Source organism: Podarcis bocagei (assembly GCF_964188305.1).
Source record: "Podarcis bocagei genome assembly, chromosome: 8".
Lineage (NCBI taxonomy): Eukaryota > Metazoa > Chordata > Lepidosauria > Squamata > Lacertidae > Podarcis > Podarcis bocagei.
The window spans coordinates 35512397-35530016 of record NC_138133.1 but is presented as its reverse complement, the minus strand read 5'-3'; the positions used below and the strand labels follow the sequence as shown (position 1 = coordinate 35530016).

The 17620-nt window shown below is 41.2% G+C and overlaps 1 protein-coding gene across 1 annotated transcript; it reads left to right on the top strand.

The window, feature by feature from the left end:
• Positions 1-576: 576 nt before the first annotated feature.
• GALR1 (galanin receptor 1) lies at positions 577-16528 on the top strand. Its single transcript, XM_081205821.1, has 3 exons — positions 577-1847; positions 12986-13051; positions 15871-16528. Exons 1-3 carry the CDS (start codon positions 1128-1130, stop codon positions 16180-16182), a joined length of 1098 nt encoding a protein of 365 aa, XP_081061947.1. The 5' UTR covers positions 577-1127; the 3' UTR covers positions 16183-16528.
• Positions 16529-17620: the final 1092 nt, after the last annotated feature.

Below are 17620 nucleotides of genomic sequence, written 5' to 3'. Positions count from 1 at the left end.
CTTAAATCCGCTGATTCCAAGTTAGTCTGCTCTGACTATGACTAACTTCTAATATTGTATTTTATTTTATTTTTACATTGCTGTAGCCCTTACGAAAAATAATAATAATAGTAAATAATGTATGCTCCCTGAGCAGCTTAGAGGAAGAGCAGAATACAAACGCAAGGAAAAAAACCCAGACGGAGTTCTGGGTGGGATTCTGTGGCGGCTTTTGCCTCCTCTGGCTGGCTAAATAGAGGCGCCCTTTCTGCTACCTCGGGAGGCAAAGCGAGGAAGAAGAGGCACTGCGCGCGCCTTCCGACCGGCCGGGTTTCCACTCAGCATTTCCCTTTCCCGTCCCGCATATCCCCAGAACAGTGGGCTGCTCAACCCCGGAAATCCCGAGGCAGCGGAGAACGTGCTGCTTCGGCTGGATTTCCGTCCCTGTTGCGCGCCAGGGGCAGGAGCCGGAGCCGGGGAGAAAAGGCTACCCGGGTCTGGCGGCCAGCGATGTCGCGAGCGGCGCCTCAGGCAGCCTGAGGGAGGAGCCGGAGCCGGAGGAGGAGCTTGAGGGGGGCGCGGGGGAAGCGGGAGAAAAAGCGCCAGCCGAGCAGTCCGCGCGCAGTCAGGCAGCGGCTGCCTCCGAGCCGAACGAAGCCCCGCTCGCCCTGCGCGCCCTGAGGGATGAAAGGCGGGAACGAGGGGCGCAGTCCAGAGGTCCGCTCCTGCGAAGAAGAAGACGAGGAGGAGGCGAGAGAAGAGTTCCCTCTCTGAGGGTCTCTCTCGGAAAGGGAGCTCTAGCTGACCGCATGGGCTGGCGAGCGGACCGCCAGAGAGGGCAAGCGCCGCTTCCCGCCTTTTAAGTTTGCCGTTGCTGAGCGGGCAGGAGAGGGACACGCTCGCCAGCGCATGAGGGGAACCGTCCCGGGGACTCGTGCCATTCCCACGCAAGGTTGTCTCCCCTGCCCTCTGCCCCCCTTGTTCCCGGGGAACAAGAAGGGGCTGGGCTTAGTCCTTGCGAGGTGGAGGAGAGGAAGAGAGAAAAGCCCCTTTCTGAAGCGAAGAGGTTTTCTGTGGGAGGGAAGAGACGGGGCTGCTTCGCTTGCCTATTGCTTTGTGGAGTTTTGCTTTCCTAGACTGCCCCGAGCATGGACCCCCAGCCGCCCGCCCCCACCTCCCTCTACCACATGAACCACACCTGGGGCTTGTCCTGGCTGGACTCGAATGCCTCCAGGTCGGCTCCCGAGCGCCCCCTGGAAGAGGGGAGGGCCAGTTTCCTCTTCGAAATTGGCATCGAGAACTTCATCACCTTGATAGTCTTTGGCCTCATCTTCACCCTGGGTGTGGTGGGCAACTCCTTGGTCATCACCGTGCTGGCCCGGAGCAAGCCGGGCAAGCCCCGCAGCACCACCAACATATTTGTCCTCAACCTGAGCATTGCCGACTTGGCCTATTTGCTCTTCTGCATCCCTTTCCAGTCCACAGTGTACATGTCGCCCAGCTGGGTGCTGGGCACCTTCATCTGCAAGTTCATCCACTACTTCTTCACCGTCTCCATGCTGGTCAGCATTTTCACGCTCTCGGCAATGTCTGTGGACCGCTATGTGGCCATTGTGCATTCCCGGCGCTCCTCGTCCCTGCGAGTGTCCCGCAATGCGCTGCTTGGCGTCGGGGTCATTTGGCTGCTCTCGATTGCCATGGCCTCACCTGTGGCTCACCACCAGCGTATCGTTCACCATGAAATCATCAACCAGACTTTCTGCTGGGAAGTATGGCCCAATCTTCATCACAAGAAAGTCTACGTGATCTGCACTTTTGTCTTTGGGTACCTGCTACCACTGCTGCTCATCTCCTTTTGCTATGCGAAGGTGAGTGCAGGTGAATTAGCACAAGTCATGCCATAGATGTGTGTGAGAGGCAGCCATTCCCAAAGTATATAGGGAAAGCAGCCTTGGAGAACAATGACTTACACAGCAGACTGCACAGTGGTAAGAATAGCTTGGACTAAAATGAATGTTTAGTGTTCAGTGAATGTTTAGTGTGACATTACTGTGCATAACCTGTGTTGGCTACAGATATAATTGCACAATGTTTAACATACACTAAAAGGTTGCATTTGCAAGGACTTTATTGACCATGATGCAGTAGTTCATGTGCACAGAGGCTTAATTAAGTTATATATGGTGTAGTTTTGGTAAGTCAAAGTTGAAAAGTGTGTGGAATGGTTGCACAAGCTAAATTCCAGATCGTAAGGGGTGGGGGGGTTGAGTTGAGTTGTTTATAGATCTTGATCTCTTTATGATATTATAAACTTTAGACTACTAACTAGAGATATATTACAGAGGTTACAATAAGTGTAACTTCCCATTCCAAACACATAGTACTCAGCCACATTGTATTGAAACTGACTCAAGGCAGAACCATACAACCTCGTTATATGGCTTCCATATGAACTAAATTGCAGCTGCTTCAAAGATAGGGCAAATTACAGTTCTTACCGTACCCTGTGTCAAAAATAGAGAGGCCCTGATCCAGATAACTTTGCAAGCGGCAACAGGCTGTGTGAATGAATGCTGCTTCATATTGCAGTCTTTTGCTTTAAAAATCTCAGTGTGAGTGACTTTCTGAGGGGAAAAAAATAGGGGTTTCCTAAAATCTGTTCCTGCACAAAGGCACTTTCCAGCTGGTGGTTACACAGTTCCTATCCATAAGGCAATCTGTGAATTAAAGTGTAATCTCTTTTGATAGATATCAGTGGAAGTTTTGCTTCTGAGATGAAGGGTTCATCCTGACTATCTGATTGAGATAAAAAAAAATCAATAGGAATGCTAGAACTAGACGGGACTAAGACATCAAATTACAATTGATTTGAAACTCCACAGTCTCTTCATTCTGACAACACAGTGTTTTTGCTTGGATTTATAATCTGGAGGCTTGGATAGCTCAGTCGGTTGAGAAGGAGGCTCTTAATCTCAAGGTCCTGGGTTCAATCCCCATGTTGGGTAAAAGATTCCTGCATTTCAGGGGATTGGATTTAGATGGTCCTCATGGTCTTTTCCAGATCTACAATTCTATGGTTCTAAGTTGTCTTAATACAAAATGGCAATCCATTCATCATACAGCATTTATAATTAATTGTTACCATTAGCCATAGTTTCACTGTTGTAAATGGTAACAAATTTTGAAACCAGTTTTTAGTTAGAAAGACTTTGTATTTAGCCCAGAATCCCAGTACTTCCAATATTTCCAGTACATCAGAATCCTTGAATACTATATGCATGCACTGATTTACTAGTTTTATTAAGCAGAAAACAGATAACAGGAATGCAAACCATCACTTTTCAGAATGCCTACTAGTTAATTTATTAAGTGATCTATATGAAGCTGTTGGCAGCACTCATTAGGAGTTTTAGAGCAAGGTGTCATGATGAAATGCTGCTCTACTTCTCCGTAACATCAGGAGAGAATGTGAAAACTCTGGATTGGTATCAGAGTGCAGTGGTGAACTGGATGAGGGCCAATAAACTGCTTGAATCCTCAAAAGACAGTCTGTTTGGGTGGTGGTTTCTGTGTCCAGGATACAGGAAATTATTTGTTCTTGATGGGGTCACACTGTCTCTGAAGGAGCAAGTCCATAGCTTGGGAATATTCCCAGATACCATCATTAGATGTCTGAGTGTCCTCTGCGGCTAGGAGTTCTTTTTATCAGCTCTACCTAGTTCACTAGCTATAGCTGTTCTTGGAAAGGGATAACCTGACTACTGTAGTCCATGCTTTGGTAACCTTGAGGCTGAATTACTGTAATGTGCTCTATGTGGAGCTGCTCTTGAACCTGATTTGGAAGCTCCAGCTGCCGCAGAGTTCGGTGGCCAGACTGCTGATGGCAGTGCATAATCTCAGTCACTGAGATCATCTGCTGTAGTATCATTGGTTGATATCCAAGCTGGTAAGGCTCATTTGACATCAACACAAAAAAGAGCTTTCTTTCATCAGTTCCATCTTGTGGAATGTACTTCCAATAGAGATTCAGCAGATGCCTTCTGTTTCAATTTTTAAAAGCCTGCTGAAACCTTTTCTATTTTGCCAGGCTTATGCAGGCAGATAAGAATGCATCATTTCATAATAGTTAGCTGATTAGCTCTTATTTTATTTTTTAATGTGCTTTTATTATATGTAGATATTAAAATGCCTTGATGTTTTATTATATAGTAATATATAAATATTTTGTTATAAATAAATAGTTTTTGTAAGGGAAATGTCTCCATATTCAAAAGTGGCAGGGTTAAAATGATTAAAACCATTGTTAGGCTGTTTTGATAATATAGGACACATTAATTGTCATGAGTAAAAAATGTGACATTAGCCACATTCAGGCATTTTCCCACATACAATGCCTGCACATAGAGATAAAGGGGCAATGAGAGTGCATTGCTGATCTTGTTCTGGATAGCATGGCTCTTGGACATCTGTGCATTGGTGAAGACATTGTAGCTCATATGGAGAATTTTTCTATGCTGACATCTGTGTCCAGGGAGCTGATTGCGAGTGGAGCCAGTAGCCTGCTGCCTCCTTCTGTATGTTCTTCAACAGACAGAAGTGACTCCCAAGTTTGGACAGAGCTGCTATTCTAGTTTCCTGGCGGGTCATTCACTGTGGCTTACTGCTCTGGTAGGGGGTGAGGCAGTAGGGAGAGTGGCTTGGTGTAAATGCACCAGCAGTAGTAGCAGATTGGCTCTGCTGGTGCACTTTCACTGTACCAACCCCACTATTGATAAGCAACAGTGACTCACTTGCCAGAAAACTAATGTGGCCCCCTTCCCCAACCTTGCATGCTATTGCTGATGAATGGTGAGGTGGTTTGAATATTGAACCTGGGAGACCACATGGCCATAAAATTCCCTTCGTGACCAGTCACAGAATGGTGTAAGGATGAAATAGGGAAGGTAGAACCATCTCTACCACATTATTAGAAATGTAATAATGAGTAGTAATAGCTAAATGTATCAAAAATGCCTTAATAGGGCTAATGGCTCTTCTGATCTTGGCCGCACCTTATATGTTGCAATGTCAAGAGAGAGAGAGTTTAATCATGTGCTTATTTAAACAGTGTTTGGTGAAGCAGTTGTAGGTGAAATCACTGGTGGCTGCTTCAGGAATTGGTGAAAGAGTGGCATTCTTGCCTGAACCTTTAAGTTGTGGGGGGATGGAGTGAAGGAAGGGGCTACTTCAGTCAATACCTTGCAGGTGAATGGTTGCTGACTGAATAGTCACCACTGGTCCAGCTATCCATGAAGCAACTGTGTGCTTGCATGGTGGAAACTGAGATTCTCTCTTGCCTCAACAGTCCTCTCCCAGTGCTAAAATAAATGCAGGAATTAACTACCTCTACCCCTGATTGCCACCAACTGCCTGCTGACACTTTTGCCCAGCAAACTCCTGAAGTGGCTGTCACCATTCTTAAATCTCCCCTCCCCCAACTGCTCACTCAGGATGAGTACAAACCTTAAAAGTAGTACAGTAATAGAAGACATGCATCACAATGGGCTTCGTCCCTCTTGAAACCTACCGTTAAAAGCAACCCTCTGCTCTCATCTTGTCAATCAAATGCTTGTCCAAATAGAAACATCTCACAGAAGTTCAACAGAGCAGCTGCTACATTATTGTTACACAACCTTGGTACAGCCCACAGAATTACTAAAGCATAATGAGTTACAATACCTCAGTGTAGTGATTGTTATTCCTAGTCTTAGTTTAATTGTTGGCATAAGATATCCCAAAGTTGGCTGTATGTATAATTGCTTATATCACAGCTGCGTAATTACAGCCTCAGGAGCTACTAGGGTACAAATGAAAACACACACTAAATAAAATCTCTTCTAGCCTGTTGCCTTCTCAAGGGGCAAAGGGTTCTTTTTGGATTCCAGTGGCAATAAACAAAACAGGAACTTTGTACTTAAACAGGGATTGTTTGCTAGACAAAAATAGAAAGCAAACCATAGAAAATACCAGATATCTCAGGGCCCTGCGAGTTGCCGCAGGGCAGCAGCACACCCTCCCACTTATTCAGTCTACATCTGGCACTGGGATCTCCGACTAAGCAGGGGCATGACTGAGTTTATATACTTTTAATGTTTCAAGTTGAAGTCGCCAAAACTTTTCCACTCTTCTGGTTGTTGACTTCAATGCCTGCTGGTGACTTCAAAGGACTGGTTAGTAGCTAAGGGCGAAGGCTTATTACTCCTGTGCTAGCCTTTTGCCTTGATGCAGCTGTGCTGCTTCTCTGCCTTCCAGATGTGGAAGTTGCTGCCAGATATCAAGGGAGAGGGGCCAGGCAGCAGAAGAGTCAGTGTGGGCCAGTGTTCCTGCCATTGTGCCCACACCACATCAATGTCCCTGCCACCTTTTCCTCTCCCTCTCAGTGTCTGGCAGTGATCCCTGCATTGGATCACTGCTGAGTAAGCAGGAATTAATTCACCTAATGAGAAACTCCCCCCCCCCAAAAAAAACCCTCATGTTTTTGCCCCACCTCTTTATAGATGGAGTGATTCAATAAATGCTGGGGCATATCGGCTACATTCTCCCTGTAAATACAATGCCTCTGGTTATATGGAATATTTTAAAATCAAATAATCAAATCTATAATCTCCATAGCAAAAAAAAATTGCACAGTGATCTTAAACAGGCCAATGTTTACTAGATTACTTTTTGTTAACTTTTTTGGTTGCAACACCACTGAAAAATACAGCCCAATGGGATTTTTCCCATAAGGTTAATGGCATTAATAAATTTGACTGATTTGGGTCTATGCCACACTCATTTGTTTCTAAAAAGTTTGGGTGGACGATGCTGTGCTCATTAGAGTGGGAGCTTTCTGACAAATAAATTATCTCCTCTGTCATCTGTTCTGTAACAGATATGTGATTAGCTATTTTCAGACTATAGCCATCTAATATATTTTTTTCAAGCAGTTCATTAAGGCCCCTTGGGAGAAAAGCTTTGTGAACTTTTCTGCTGTTGTTAAACTTTAGACATTAAAGTTTATTGCATTTTTCATGCATCTTAATCCAGATACTGTCTGGGATATGTCCCTGAAGTACTACGCTCCTTCAGCTCCTATAAAAAACAATAGCTGTTTAATAAATCTGCCTTCTACTGGAAAGAGAAGCAGCATTTCGGTAGCAAGTTTCTCCTCAGGCTGTTCATTTTTTGGGATAAATAGTATTATTTAAGAACACTTATGAATACGATTTTCACATATGCTGCTAAAAGTGTCTTTTGCTATTTGTGTGTGTACTGTGGATGAATGACTTTAAGAGAGTCATTCAAATATCACAAATGAGTTGATGGATTTTTTTTATTTTTTAAAAAGACAAAATATACAATGAGGTAAATCCAGATTAAATTGGAGGTGGGAATGTGAATTGCCATTTTGATGCCAACAGAGTTGTGTGGATGCTGCGAAAAACATGAGGAACATTTCTCATAAGAAGTACCTGCCTGAAATTACCCTTGGATGATTCAGAATTGGCCTCAGAAGCTAAAGTAAAACATAATTTCTGAGTGTATTTGACATGGATTTTCACAGGTTTTGCTTCAGTTACAAGAATGATTGCACTGTGATTAATACTGAAAGATTAATGAGGCAATTTCAGCTCAGTTCATTCACTTGGCTTTTCAAGGCTGAAAAACGAATAAAATATTATAAATTAACATCTGTTTTTTCTTGTCTCTGAAGAAGTCATTTTGTACAAAGTGCCTGACCACCGTGGATTCACAAAACATTGATTTATAACCTTTCCTGAGCCTCTGGAGTGGCTTTTCATGATGTGGAGGCATCGTTCGAAATTCGCCAGGTGCATTTTCCACCTGGTTATTGGCCACTTGCAACCAAGTGAACTGCCTGGGCACCAGGATGGTGCTTTCCACCATCTGGAGGTGCATTCCTGGAGATCCTTGGATCTTGACTGTTTTCACACACTAGCAACAGATTCTGTAGAATTCTATCCATTATATTTTATCTGCACAATCAGAATGGATTTCAGGAACCAAAAAATTGTTTTGAAAAAAAGAGGACCTTTGAGCCCCCAAATGGCAACAAGGCATTCTGTTTTGGCAACTATAACTCTGGTTTAAGGAGCCAATTGGTGCCGAGCTTATATTTCTGAGTTTCTAACATTGGGTGGAGGGGATTGCAACCTGCAAACCATGCATCACACAATAGCAGGACTATAATAGCAGCAGTAGGAAAGTATTTAAAAAAATTTGAATTGATCTGTTTTATGTAACAGGTAAGTAAGAGCAATGCATTCATATAATTATCTCAACTGAACAGTTAAGAACATCCATGATTTTATCATTAACCCCAATGAAAATTATTGATATATTAATTTAAAGCAACACTTCCCATATACTAAGTGCTAATGAAGAGATATTACATGAAACAAGTGGATGAAACCATAATAGCTGCCTTGCAGCAATCAATATTGCCTGTACTTGGGGCTTAAATCATGCTTCAACCTCTTATGAGCTATCAATGTATTTCCACTGATTGACACTGGACTCACTGATTGCCTTGGTGAGGAGAACAAGAGCAGGATGAGAGGGCATTAGCAATACTCGCTCACTCCTGTTATAGCAAGCTGCTGGAAGGAGGAGGGCAGCATTGAACTCCAGACACTTCTGCTGATATCCACTCCATTGAGTCAAAGCTGGCCATTGTGATGTGATGGTCCTCAACAAGAGTGATCCTGAAGGGGGAGCCACCAATGGGTACCACACTTTGTGTCACTTGTCAGGAGGCTGCTGCCCCCCTACTTTGGCTGTTGTTAGATTAAATGGGTTAGGCAGTTGTCACTGCAGGTATAGGCGGGTGATGCTCAGGGTGACAGCAGGGGTCTTCCAATTTTTGTTTGTGGTGGGAGGTGACTGTGAACCATGAGTTAAGAGTGTATAACCCCAAGTGAGAGATGGGGTTGAGTGGCTATGAGAGAAGGCGAGAGGGGTTTGCGAGGGAATGGATTGATGGGTGAATAAGTGACCATGCTGTACTGTATATGTGAAAGACTTTGGGGTATTTTATTGCATTGCTCCTGTCCTGTCTGCAAGGCCAATTCAAGAGAGCAGCATTGAGTTACTGTTCCTTACCCACTGGCAATTATGCTGTGGGGTTCTGTAAGGCACCATCTTATACCTAGTGATATACAGTCATACCTTGGGTTACAGCCGCTTCAGGTTGTGTTTTTTTGGGTTGCGGACCGCCGAAACCCGGAAGTACCAGAATGGGTTACTTCTGGGTTTTGGCGGTCGCGCATGCGCAGAAGCGCTGAATCGCAACCTGCGCGTGTGCAGATGCGGGTTGCGAACGCTGCGGGTTGTGAACGTGCATCCCGTATGGATCACATTCGCATATTTATGAGGCAATTGGGATTGGTCCTTTGGAGATTTTCAACACAGTGCCATAGATAAGTATTGATAAATTGCCAATTCAGTATTGGTTTACTGTCTTCCACCTATTTAATACCAGGGTGGATTTGATTTAAATCACTAGTCAGCAAGACTTGATTCAAATCATTTGTTTACTTTTACAGAAAGACTCATTCTTGCTGGTATAATCTTAATATTTTCAACCAGTTGGTTTCATTTTTTGAATAATACATTTTCAGAGTAGTTTTTACAGTTCTATCAAAAATTACTGATTTGGTTATACTATTAGAAATACATAGACAGATAATCATGAAATTATTGTGAGGTTTAATAAGTTAATTGTTTATAGTTGGACAACTCTTCTGCTGTACTTTATTGGAAGGAGAAAAATAATCTTTTCCTTAATAACAATTTAAACAATTTATTTAACTAAAACAATAACATTGTTAACTGATGTGGTTAAACAATTAAAAAGAAACAAAAAACTTAGTTTTAGCACACATGAAAAATTTAAAACAAATCCTTATTTCGTGATGAATACCCTTTGGACTATAATGTAACTTAAATAGAAAACTATCTTTAGAAAGATTTTTCCTCCAGAAGCATTTTATTTTAAAAATCCAATTTAAATTTTTAAAAATCTGATTTAAATAAAAAACAACTGTTTTTTATTTTTGTTTTTTAAAATCATTGATTTTTATCCACCCTGTTTAATACCAAATTACACTTATACATAGATGTTTATAATACCATCAGCAAAATAAAACAATCTAGACCGGTTTATCACATTTCTCTCTGTCCATCCTCCCTCACTGGACATTTTCTTACATTTATATCCACCTTTCTTCTATAAATGTGGCATTAATGTGGTTCCTAAGAGGTATCCTATACAGACACTGACCAGACACATATCTGCTTAGCTTCAGCAAGATGATAGCCTCATCTGCATTCAGACCATACCCTGGAACTAGCTATTTGTTCCCTACCCTTTACATGTGGAAGGGATTTATGTTTGGTGATAAACTACTTCAAACATTTGGATGATAAAGTAAAACATATTCTTTCATATTGCATTGTTAAAATATGCTACGCCAAATACAACCAAATATATCTGTAGTTTAAATCTCTTTTAGTCTGTGATGCTCTCATGCTCTAAGAGATTTTTCCAGACTTATCTTGTAGGAAAGCTTTTTGCAAAGAACTGTAATTTAATTTAGCAATATAACTATTGCAGTTTATATTGCTTACGTGAATTTCCAGGAATATTGTTTCTGAAATCTTGTTATATAAACCATGTATAGGCAATTTATAGGCAAAATTGGCGAGAACCCAAGTATCCACATGGTACTAGATGCAAAAGAAATAAAGGTTTAGCTCTAGAATATCTTTATTCTAATATACTGTATTTTTTGCCCTATAAGACTCACTTTTTCCCTCCCAAAAAGTAAGGGGAAATGTGTGTGCATCTTATGGAGCAAATGCAGGTTGCGCAGCTATCACAGAAGCCAGAACAGCAAGAGGGATTGCTGCTTTCACTGCGCAGTGATCCCTCTTGCTGTTCTGGCTTCTGAGATTCAGAATATTCTTTTTCTTGTTTTCCTCCTCCAAAAACTAGGTGCCTCTTGTGGTCTGGTGCGTCTTATAGAGCGAAAAATATGGTATGTTTTTTACCTCTACATCTAGTAGAAGGGCAGTAATGGGGGGGGGGGAATAAAATTAATGGACCAATAATAACCTGTATGTATTTTAAACTGGAATTCATGGGTGGCTCAGGAAAGCCTAATTTATTTTATGAAGTAAAATATTGTATTGCAGAGAGTTGATAATCTATTAAATGTACTACTATGCCAATAGTCTGGTCAAATACACATTGTGACTAAAACAGATGTACTATATTACTAAATGGTTAGCCATGCAAAGTATATCATAGCAAAAACAAGAGAGTCTGGTGGCACCTTAAAGATGGGCAGATACGTACAGCAATCCTAACTGAAGGGAGAGCTAGTAGCAAAGTGATGGATGATCCATTATCCCAGCATGTGCTGGTTAATACAGAAGATGGAAGCCCTCCTCCTTCTCTGGCAGTTCCTTATACAGCGGTACCTCGGGTTAAGTACTTAATTCATTCCAGAGGTCCATACTTAACTTGAAACTGTTCCTAACCTGAAGCACTACTTTAGCTAATGGGGCCTCCCACTGCTGCTGCGGCGCCAGAGCACAATTTCTGTTCTCATCGTGAAGCAACGTTCTTAACCTGAAGCACTATTTCTGGGTTAGTGGAGGCTGGAACCTGAAGCGTATGTAATCTGAAGCGTATGTAACCCGAGGTACCACTGTACATCTTTGAAATCCCCCCCCAATGGTTTCCATGGGAGGGAATAAACTATGGGAGATGTAGCTGAAAAACACTATGACCATGGAGTGTGGATGTAAGTGCAGTGGCAGAGAGGCAATGAAATGCAAGTATAGTCTGGTGTTTCTATGTAAAACTAACACAAAACATCCTGTATAAAGCTCTTTTATACATTTCAGCTTTTGATGGAATATCACAGACTGTACTTCCTGTATTTCATTGTCGTTTTAGTTGAAGGTACACAGCTGTCCCCTGCCCTGCCCTGCCCATGAATAAATTATATATCAGGATGCAACTCACTACACAAAGAATCCACCTAAAAGGAATAGATTTAGATGCATAAAAATATCAATGGAAAACAGTAATCTAAGGAAGGGATGGTGCATTCTTACTTAAATTACACTTTTTTAGTTTAACTTAATTGTTGGGATATTTTTTTATGTGTTGGATATTGTAGCACATTTGCTTTAGCTCATTTCTACTCTTCCCTTTTTTCCCTTTGGACCTTATTGTAATCCATTATAATCCTCTGATTAGGAATACATATAAAAAGAAACAGATAGCTCAGCTCTTACTGTTGCATTAATTTGGCGGTTCTGCCTCACCCACTTGGATACACATTTGTAGCTTTTTCCCCAAATATTTGGAAGCTGTAAAGAACAAATGTGTTCATAACTGCCCCTGAGGATATGATTGTTTATGTTGGTATTTGAAAGCTGGTATTTGAAAAGTTTAAAAACTTTGATTGTAAAAACCTATCAATGTAACATTTGAACTTGTGAATGTAGTAAATATTTTTCACCAGGTACTTATTAGATGCAAAACTCAGCATGCATCCTTTCTAAGTAGACCTGAATAGGATGCATGCTGAGTTTTGCATCTAATAGGTATCTGAATTGAATGGGGTTTATTCCCAGGTAGGCGAGTGTTAGAGTTATTTGAGTGGAATTTTCCGATCTGGACCTTGTGCAGAGTAGGAATGAATAAGCTCCACTACAACAATGAGTTCCAAGAACTTTTACTGCAAAACTGTCTTAAACTAGTTGCTTTGTTTTATTTTGTAGCTCTAAACAAACTAGAAATTCAATGTGTTGGTGAGGGGGGGGGTTATTTTTGTTTTTATTATGTATTTGTCTTTTTATATTGCGCTTTTATGTTGTAACTATCCTGAGTTCTGCGGATGAAGGGTGGTATATAAATTTGATTTAATCAACATCATCATCTTTTCAGGTCCTCAATCACCTGCATAAAAAACTGCGGAACATATCAAAGAAGTCAGAAGCATCCAAAAAGAAGGTAAATAAATAGCTTCCCTTATTAAAAACAAGGGTTGAGAGGGCATGTTGTTGAGTGCATATTTATTTCCAATATGACATTTACCAAACTATATTAGTAAATTTAGAAAGAAAATGTGATAATTCAGTATTTTGTGACAGATATCAGCACATTCCAGGAACCAGCAGATCTTACTAAAATAATCTGATAAATATTTAGGACTATGAAAAAGAAATCATTTTTTAACATACCCCCTCCCCATTTTTATTTATTTACTGCAGATATACCAGTCATTTTATCTGTTCTAACGAATCAAGGCCAATGAGCAATCATGCAATAAAACAATATTTCTTGTGCAGGTGGAAATGGCCTCCTTGTATTCTTTGCCTTATCTCGGGAAAGACTTCCCATGCAATGAGGAACAGGCAGTCTTACTGTAGCAGCCTTGACCGTGGTCCCTCATTCGTCCCTCACTTGCCTTGTGCTGTTTTTTGTACATGTATGCACAAAGAACAAAGCCAAAATAATTAAGGGGCCGGAAACATTATGATGGCAGAACTGGAAAGCCACACTAACAATACTTGTGCATTTAAATCCTCCACACAAATAAAAGCATGAGAGGGAAAAGAGCGAGAATGAGAATGCTAGTTCTGCTACCAGTCCACTCCCCTCTGTTAGCTGGATGGCTAAATAGCTGCATTAGGCAGTCTTCTCTATTTGTGTTATGCATGGGAGGTCTGTAGAAGTGCAGAAAGAGGATACAGTGGAGGAGGTGGGGCCAATAGGCTAATCTCAGCTTTCCCTTCACATACTTCTAATTGCATGAGGGATAAATAACTGAAGAGGGTTTTGCTCATAAGTAGATCTGCTTCTGCAGCTATCAGGTCAGGTAGATGCTTTTGCAGATTGATGCTTAAGAGTGCAAACTTTTGCAGATAGATGCTTAAGAGTACAAGCCTATGCAGGTCTACTTAGAAGGAAGTAATACGCTTCAATGGGACTTGTTCCTGGAGTGTATATGATTGCAGCCACTTGAAACAGAAGGCTGCACTGCTCTTCAGGGAGCCAAATAGCTTTGGGTTAAACCACAGAGCCTAGGACTTGCTGATCAGAAGGTTGGCAGTTCGAATTCCCGCAACGGGGTGAGCTCCCGTTGCTCGGTCCCTGCTCCTGCCAACCTAGCAGTTCGAAAGCACGTAAAAGTGCAAGTAGATAAATAGGTACTGCTCCGGCGGGAAGGTAAACGGCATTTCCGTGCACTGCTCTGGTTCGCCAGAAGCGGCTTAGTCATGCTGGCCACATGACCCGGAAGCTGTACGCCGGCTCCCTCGGCCAGTAAAGTGAGATGAGTGCCACAACCCCAGAGTCGGTCACAACTGGACCTAATGGGCAGGGGTCCCTTTACCTAAAGCATCCTCATAAGTTATGTTGAGTAGTAGGCAGACAGTCTACTCACAGGCACACCATCTACTCATGAGTAAATGACATAGCTTAGCAGCTTGAGTCACTTTGAAGTGAGATAAGTATGTTTAATTTTTTAATTGGATTTTCAAATATATAAGAAGAAAAAAAGGAACATCACATATTTATGTTGCACATACAACATAAATAAGACGTTAGAAATGCATTTCAATTTTTTTGGCCATTATTATATTTCATGTACTTTGATTTTCTAAGGAGAATCCCTAAGCCATAAATAAATAAAGAAGAGCTCTCTTGTATGTCTCCTTGGCTGCACATTATACCAATAATGTCACAAAGGCTTCTGAGATATAATGGAATAAGATGTAGCAAGGGATTTTCAGGCCATTATGTAAAATGACTCTAGCCAAAGGAACCATCTGTTATAAATATGACAGATTTAAGAGGTAGACGGTCAAATCCTGCCAACAGTTACGTCTGAGGTTACTTGAGCATAACATAATGAGCTTCATATTTTTTAGCAAACAAGGGCAAATGAAGCATACTTAACTTGTTAGATAATTCTATATGACTGGAGCTATAATTTGTTTTAGTTAGATTCAAGGACAGAAGGATTTGGTTTTTTTACTATTAACATAAAGTGATATAAACTCCCCCCCCCCCACCTCTCATTGAAAATATGTATGACAACTGTAGTATTTTAGATTTTGATTAAGTTTTTTTTCTTACCATTTATATCAAGACAGACAGCCTGAATTTTGTCCCAAATAAGTCATTTATTTCATGTGCCATGGAAAATCAACTGTTTGCTGTGTCACACAACAGCTGTATTTTGGGCATATTGTTATCTTACTATCACAATATATAACAGCAGTGATCTCAGTTCTCCAAGTGCATGTCCTTATGTAGACCAAACAACACCATTAATATGCAAAAGACAAGAATCAGCAAGCATGGGTGAAACCCAAGATATTCAGAAGTGCAGAAAAAACCTTAATATGAGGTCGGGGGTGGGGGTGGGGGGAGATGGAAAATCGGGGTTGGAGAGGGAATGAAATGAAGTGTCTGAGATATTGAACATTAGTAATACACATTGCACTTTTTTCTGATCGCAGATGTCCCCCTCTTTATGATGTTTAGGCAAAATGGCACCTCTCAGACACAGCTTGGTATTAGCTGTCTTGGAGAGATCTCAAGATATGCAGAAGTAAAAATATTTTTTTTGAAGGAAAATCTAAGTGCTTGTATGGCCCGAGTCTCATTTGTTTAATTCCTGTAAGCTACTTTTTGGAAACTTGAATAACATCTGTAAACGTTTACTGTACCTCTCCCCCTTTTCATTGTTTTTCAAGCCTATATTGTAAGTCTGCTTGTTCAGTTGTTAAGAAATAATCCACGCTTTAACTTTTCTGTCTCAGACAGCACAAACAGTCCTGGTGGTCGTAGTGGTTTTTGGGATATCCTGGCTGCCCCATCATGTTGTACATCTCTGGGCTGAATTTGGAGATTTCCCACTGACTCAAGCCTCGTTTATCTTCAGAGTGGCAGCGCATTGCCTGGCTTATAGCAATTCTTCTGTGAATCCTATTGTATATGCATTCCTCTCTGAGAATTTTAGGAAGGCCTATAAGCAAGTGTTCAAATGCCAGATTGGTAGCAAATCACCTCTGAACGAAGGTAAAGAAAATAATATTGACACACCACCATCTACTAATTCAACACATGTGTGAACAACACTAATAATGTCTTTATTTGCAATGCCAGGTTTTCATATAAGTGGACCTGCTTCAGATAAAAAGCACAAGTGCTCCAAAACTTTATGTTGGCAATTGATAGTCAGCTTAGTGAAGTTCTGTTTGTAATAACAGCTTCTGGAGGAAAAGGTTTGATGCAAGAAAATCTGGGTTCATATGGAAAGCACTCTAATACTCTTTTTCTGGAATGCTTTTCAAATGAAGAGTACCTTAGATATTTTAAAATTATGCCAGAAAAGTAAATCAGAAACCTGCTATACATTTAGAAGGGTGTTCATTTATACCTATTATAATGTTTTGCTCCTATACAAACAAATGCATTTTTTTAAAAAAAAATCACTAAAGCTGCAATCCCAACTGTACTTACCTAGGAGTAAGCCCCGTTGAATGTGGTAGGACTTAATTTTGAGTGGTCATGGTTAGAATTACACCATATACTATTATTTCTCAAAATGTGACCTTTTGCCAGGAAATAGGATACAGTAGTGCCTCGCAAGACGAATGCCTCGCAAGACAAAAAACTCGCTAGACGAAAGGGTTTTTTGTTTTTTGAGCTGCTTCGCAAGACGATTTTCCCCATGGGCTTTTTTCGCAAGACGGAAACGTCTTGCAAGTTTGTTTCCTTTTTCCTAACACCGTTAATACAGCTGCGACTTGACTTCGAGGAGCAACTCATAGAATGCGGCGTGGTAGCCTTTTTTGAGGTTTTTTAAGACTTTGGTGATTTTTGAAGCTTTTCCAAAACTTTCCTGACACCGTGCTTCGCAAGACAAAAAAAATCGCAAGACGACAAAACTCGCGGAATGAATTAATTTCGTCTTGTGAGGCACCACTGTACAAATCACAGGCACCTGAGGATAAAAGTGAAATGCGCTTCGAAGCTTATCTGTCCAAACCGTGCAGTAGGTCCATGTAATTAATACCACATTTACACAATTAGCCAGAGATTGTCCAGTGTAAGATTACTGCCCACTTAGAACAGAAATGGAATATATTGTGGTGTTTAGATGTTCATGGTTAATAAAGCCAGATTTGCTGCTCAGCTTTGTGTATATGGGAACTTGCATAGGATTCCCTGGTGTGTAGATAGTGAAAGAATATCAGGCAGACAGAATCTAGTTTCCAGATTTTGTCAGGGGCTTCCTATGGAAATAGCCATAATGGCGGCAAATTTCAGATACCCCTTCTCATGCTACTCTGGCTATTAAGAATCTAACAAATGAGAATGCACATTTTGATACAGGGAGCTGGTTCGTATGTAATGCTAAGACAAACTGTGGCTTGGCATGAACACACATCCACACTTGACTTAGCATGTTGTTCAAATCCAGGCTCATGGCTTGTCTTACTCCAGGCAAACCTTGAGCTGTAACCATGATATGCTCTTAGGTAACAGCTCATGTTTTGTCTGGAG

Bases quoted from the DNA above. Each gene is read 5' to 3' on its own strand.
- GALR1 (XM_081205821.1), top strand. From the start codon at position 1,128: ATGGACCCCCAGCCGCCCGCCCCCACCTCCCTCTACCACATGAACCAC. The intron at 1,848-12,985 runs GTGAGTGCAGGT...TCATCTTTTCAG, and splicing joins TCTCCTTTTGCTATGCGAAG to GTCCTCAATCACCTGCATAA. The intron at 13,052-15,870 runs GTAAATAAATAG...TTTCTGTCTCAG, and splicing joins CAGAAGCATCCAAAAAGAAG to ACAGCACAAACAGTCCTGGT.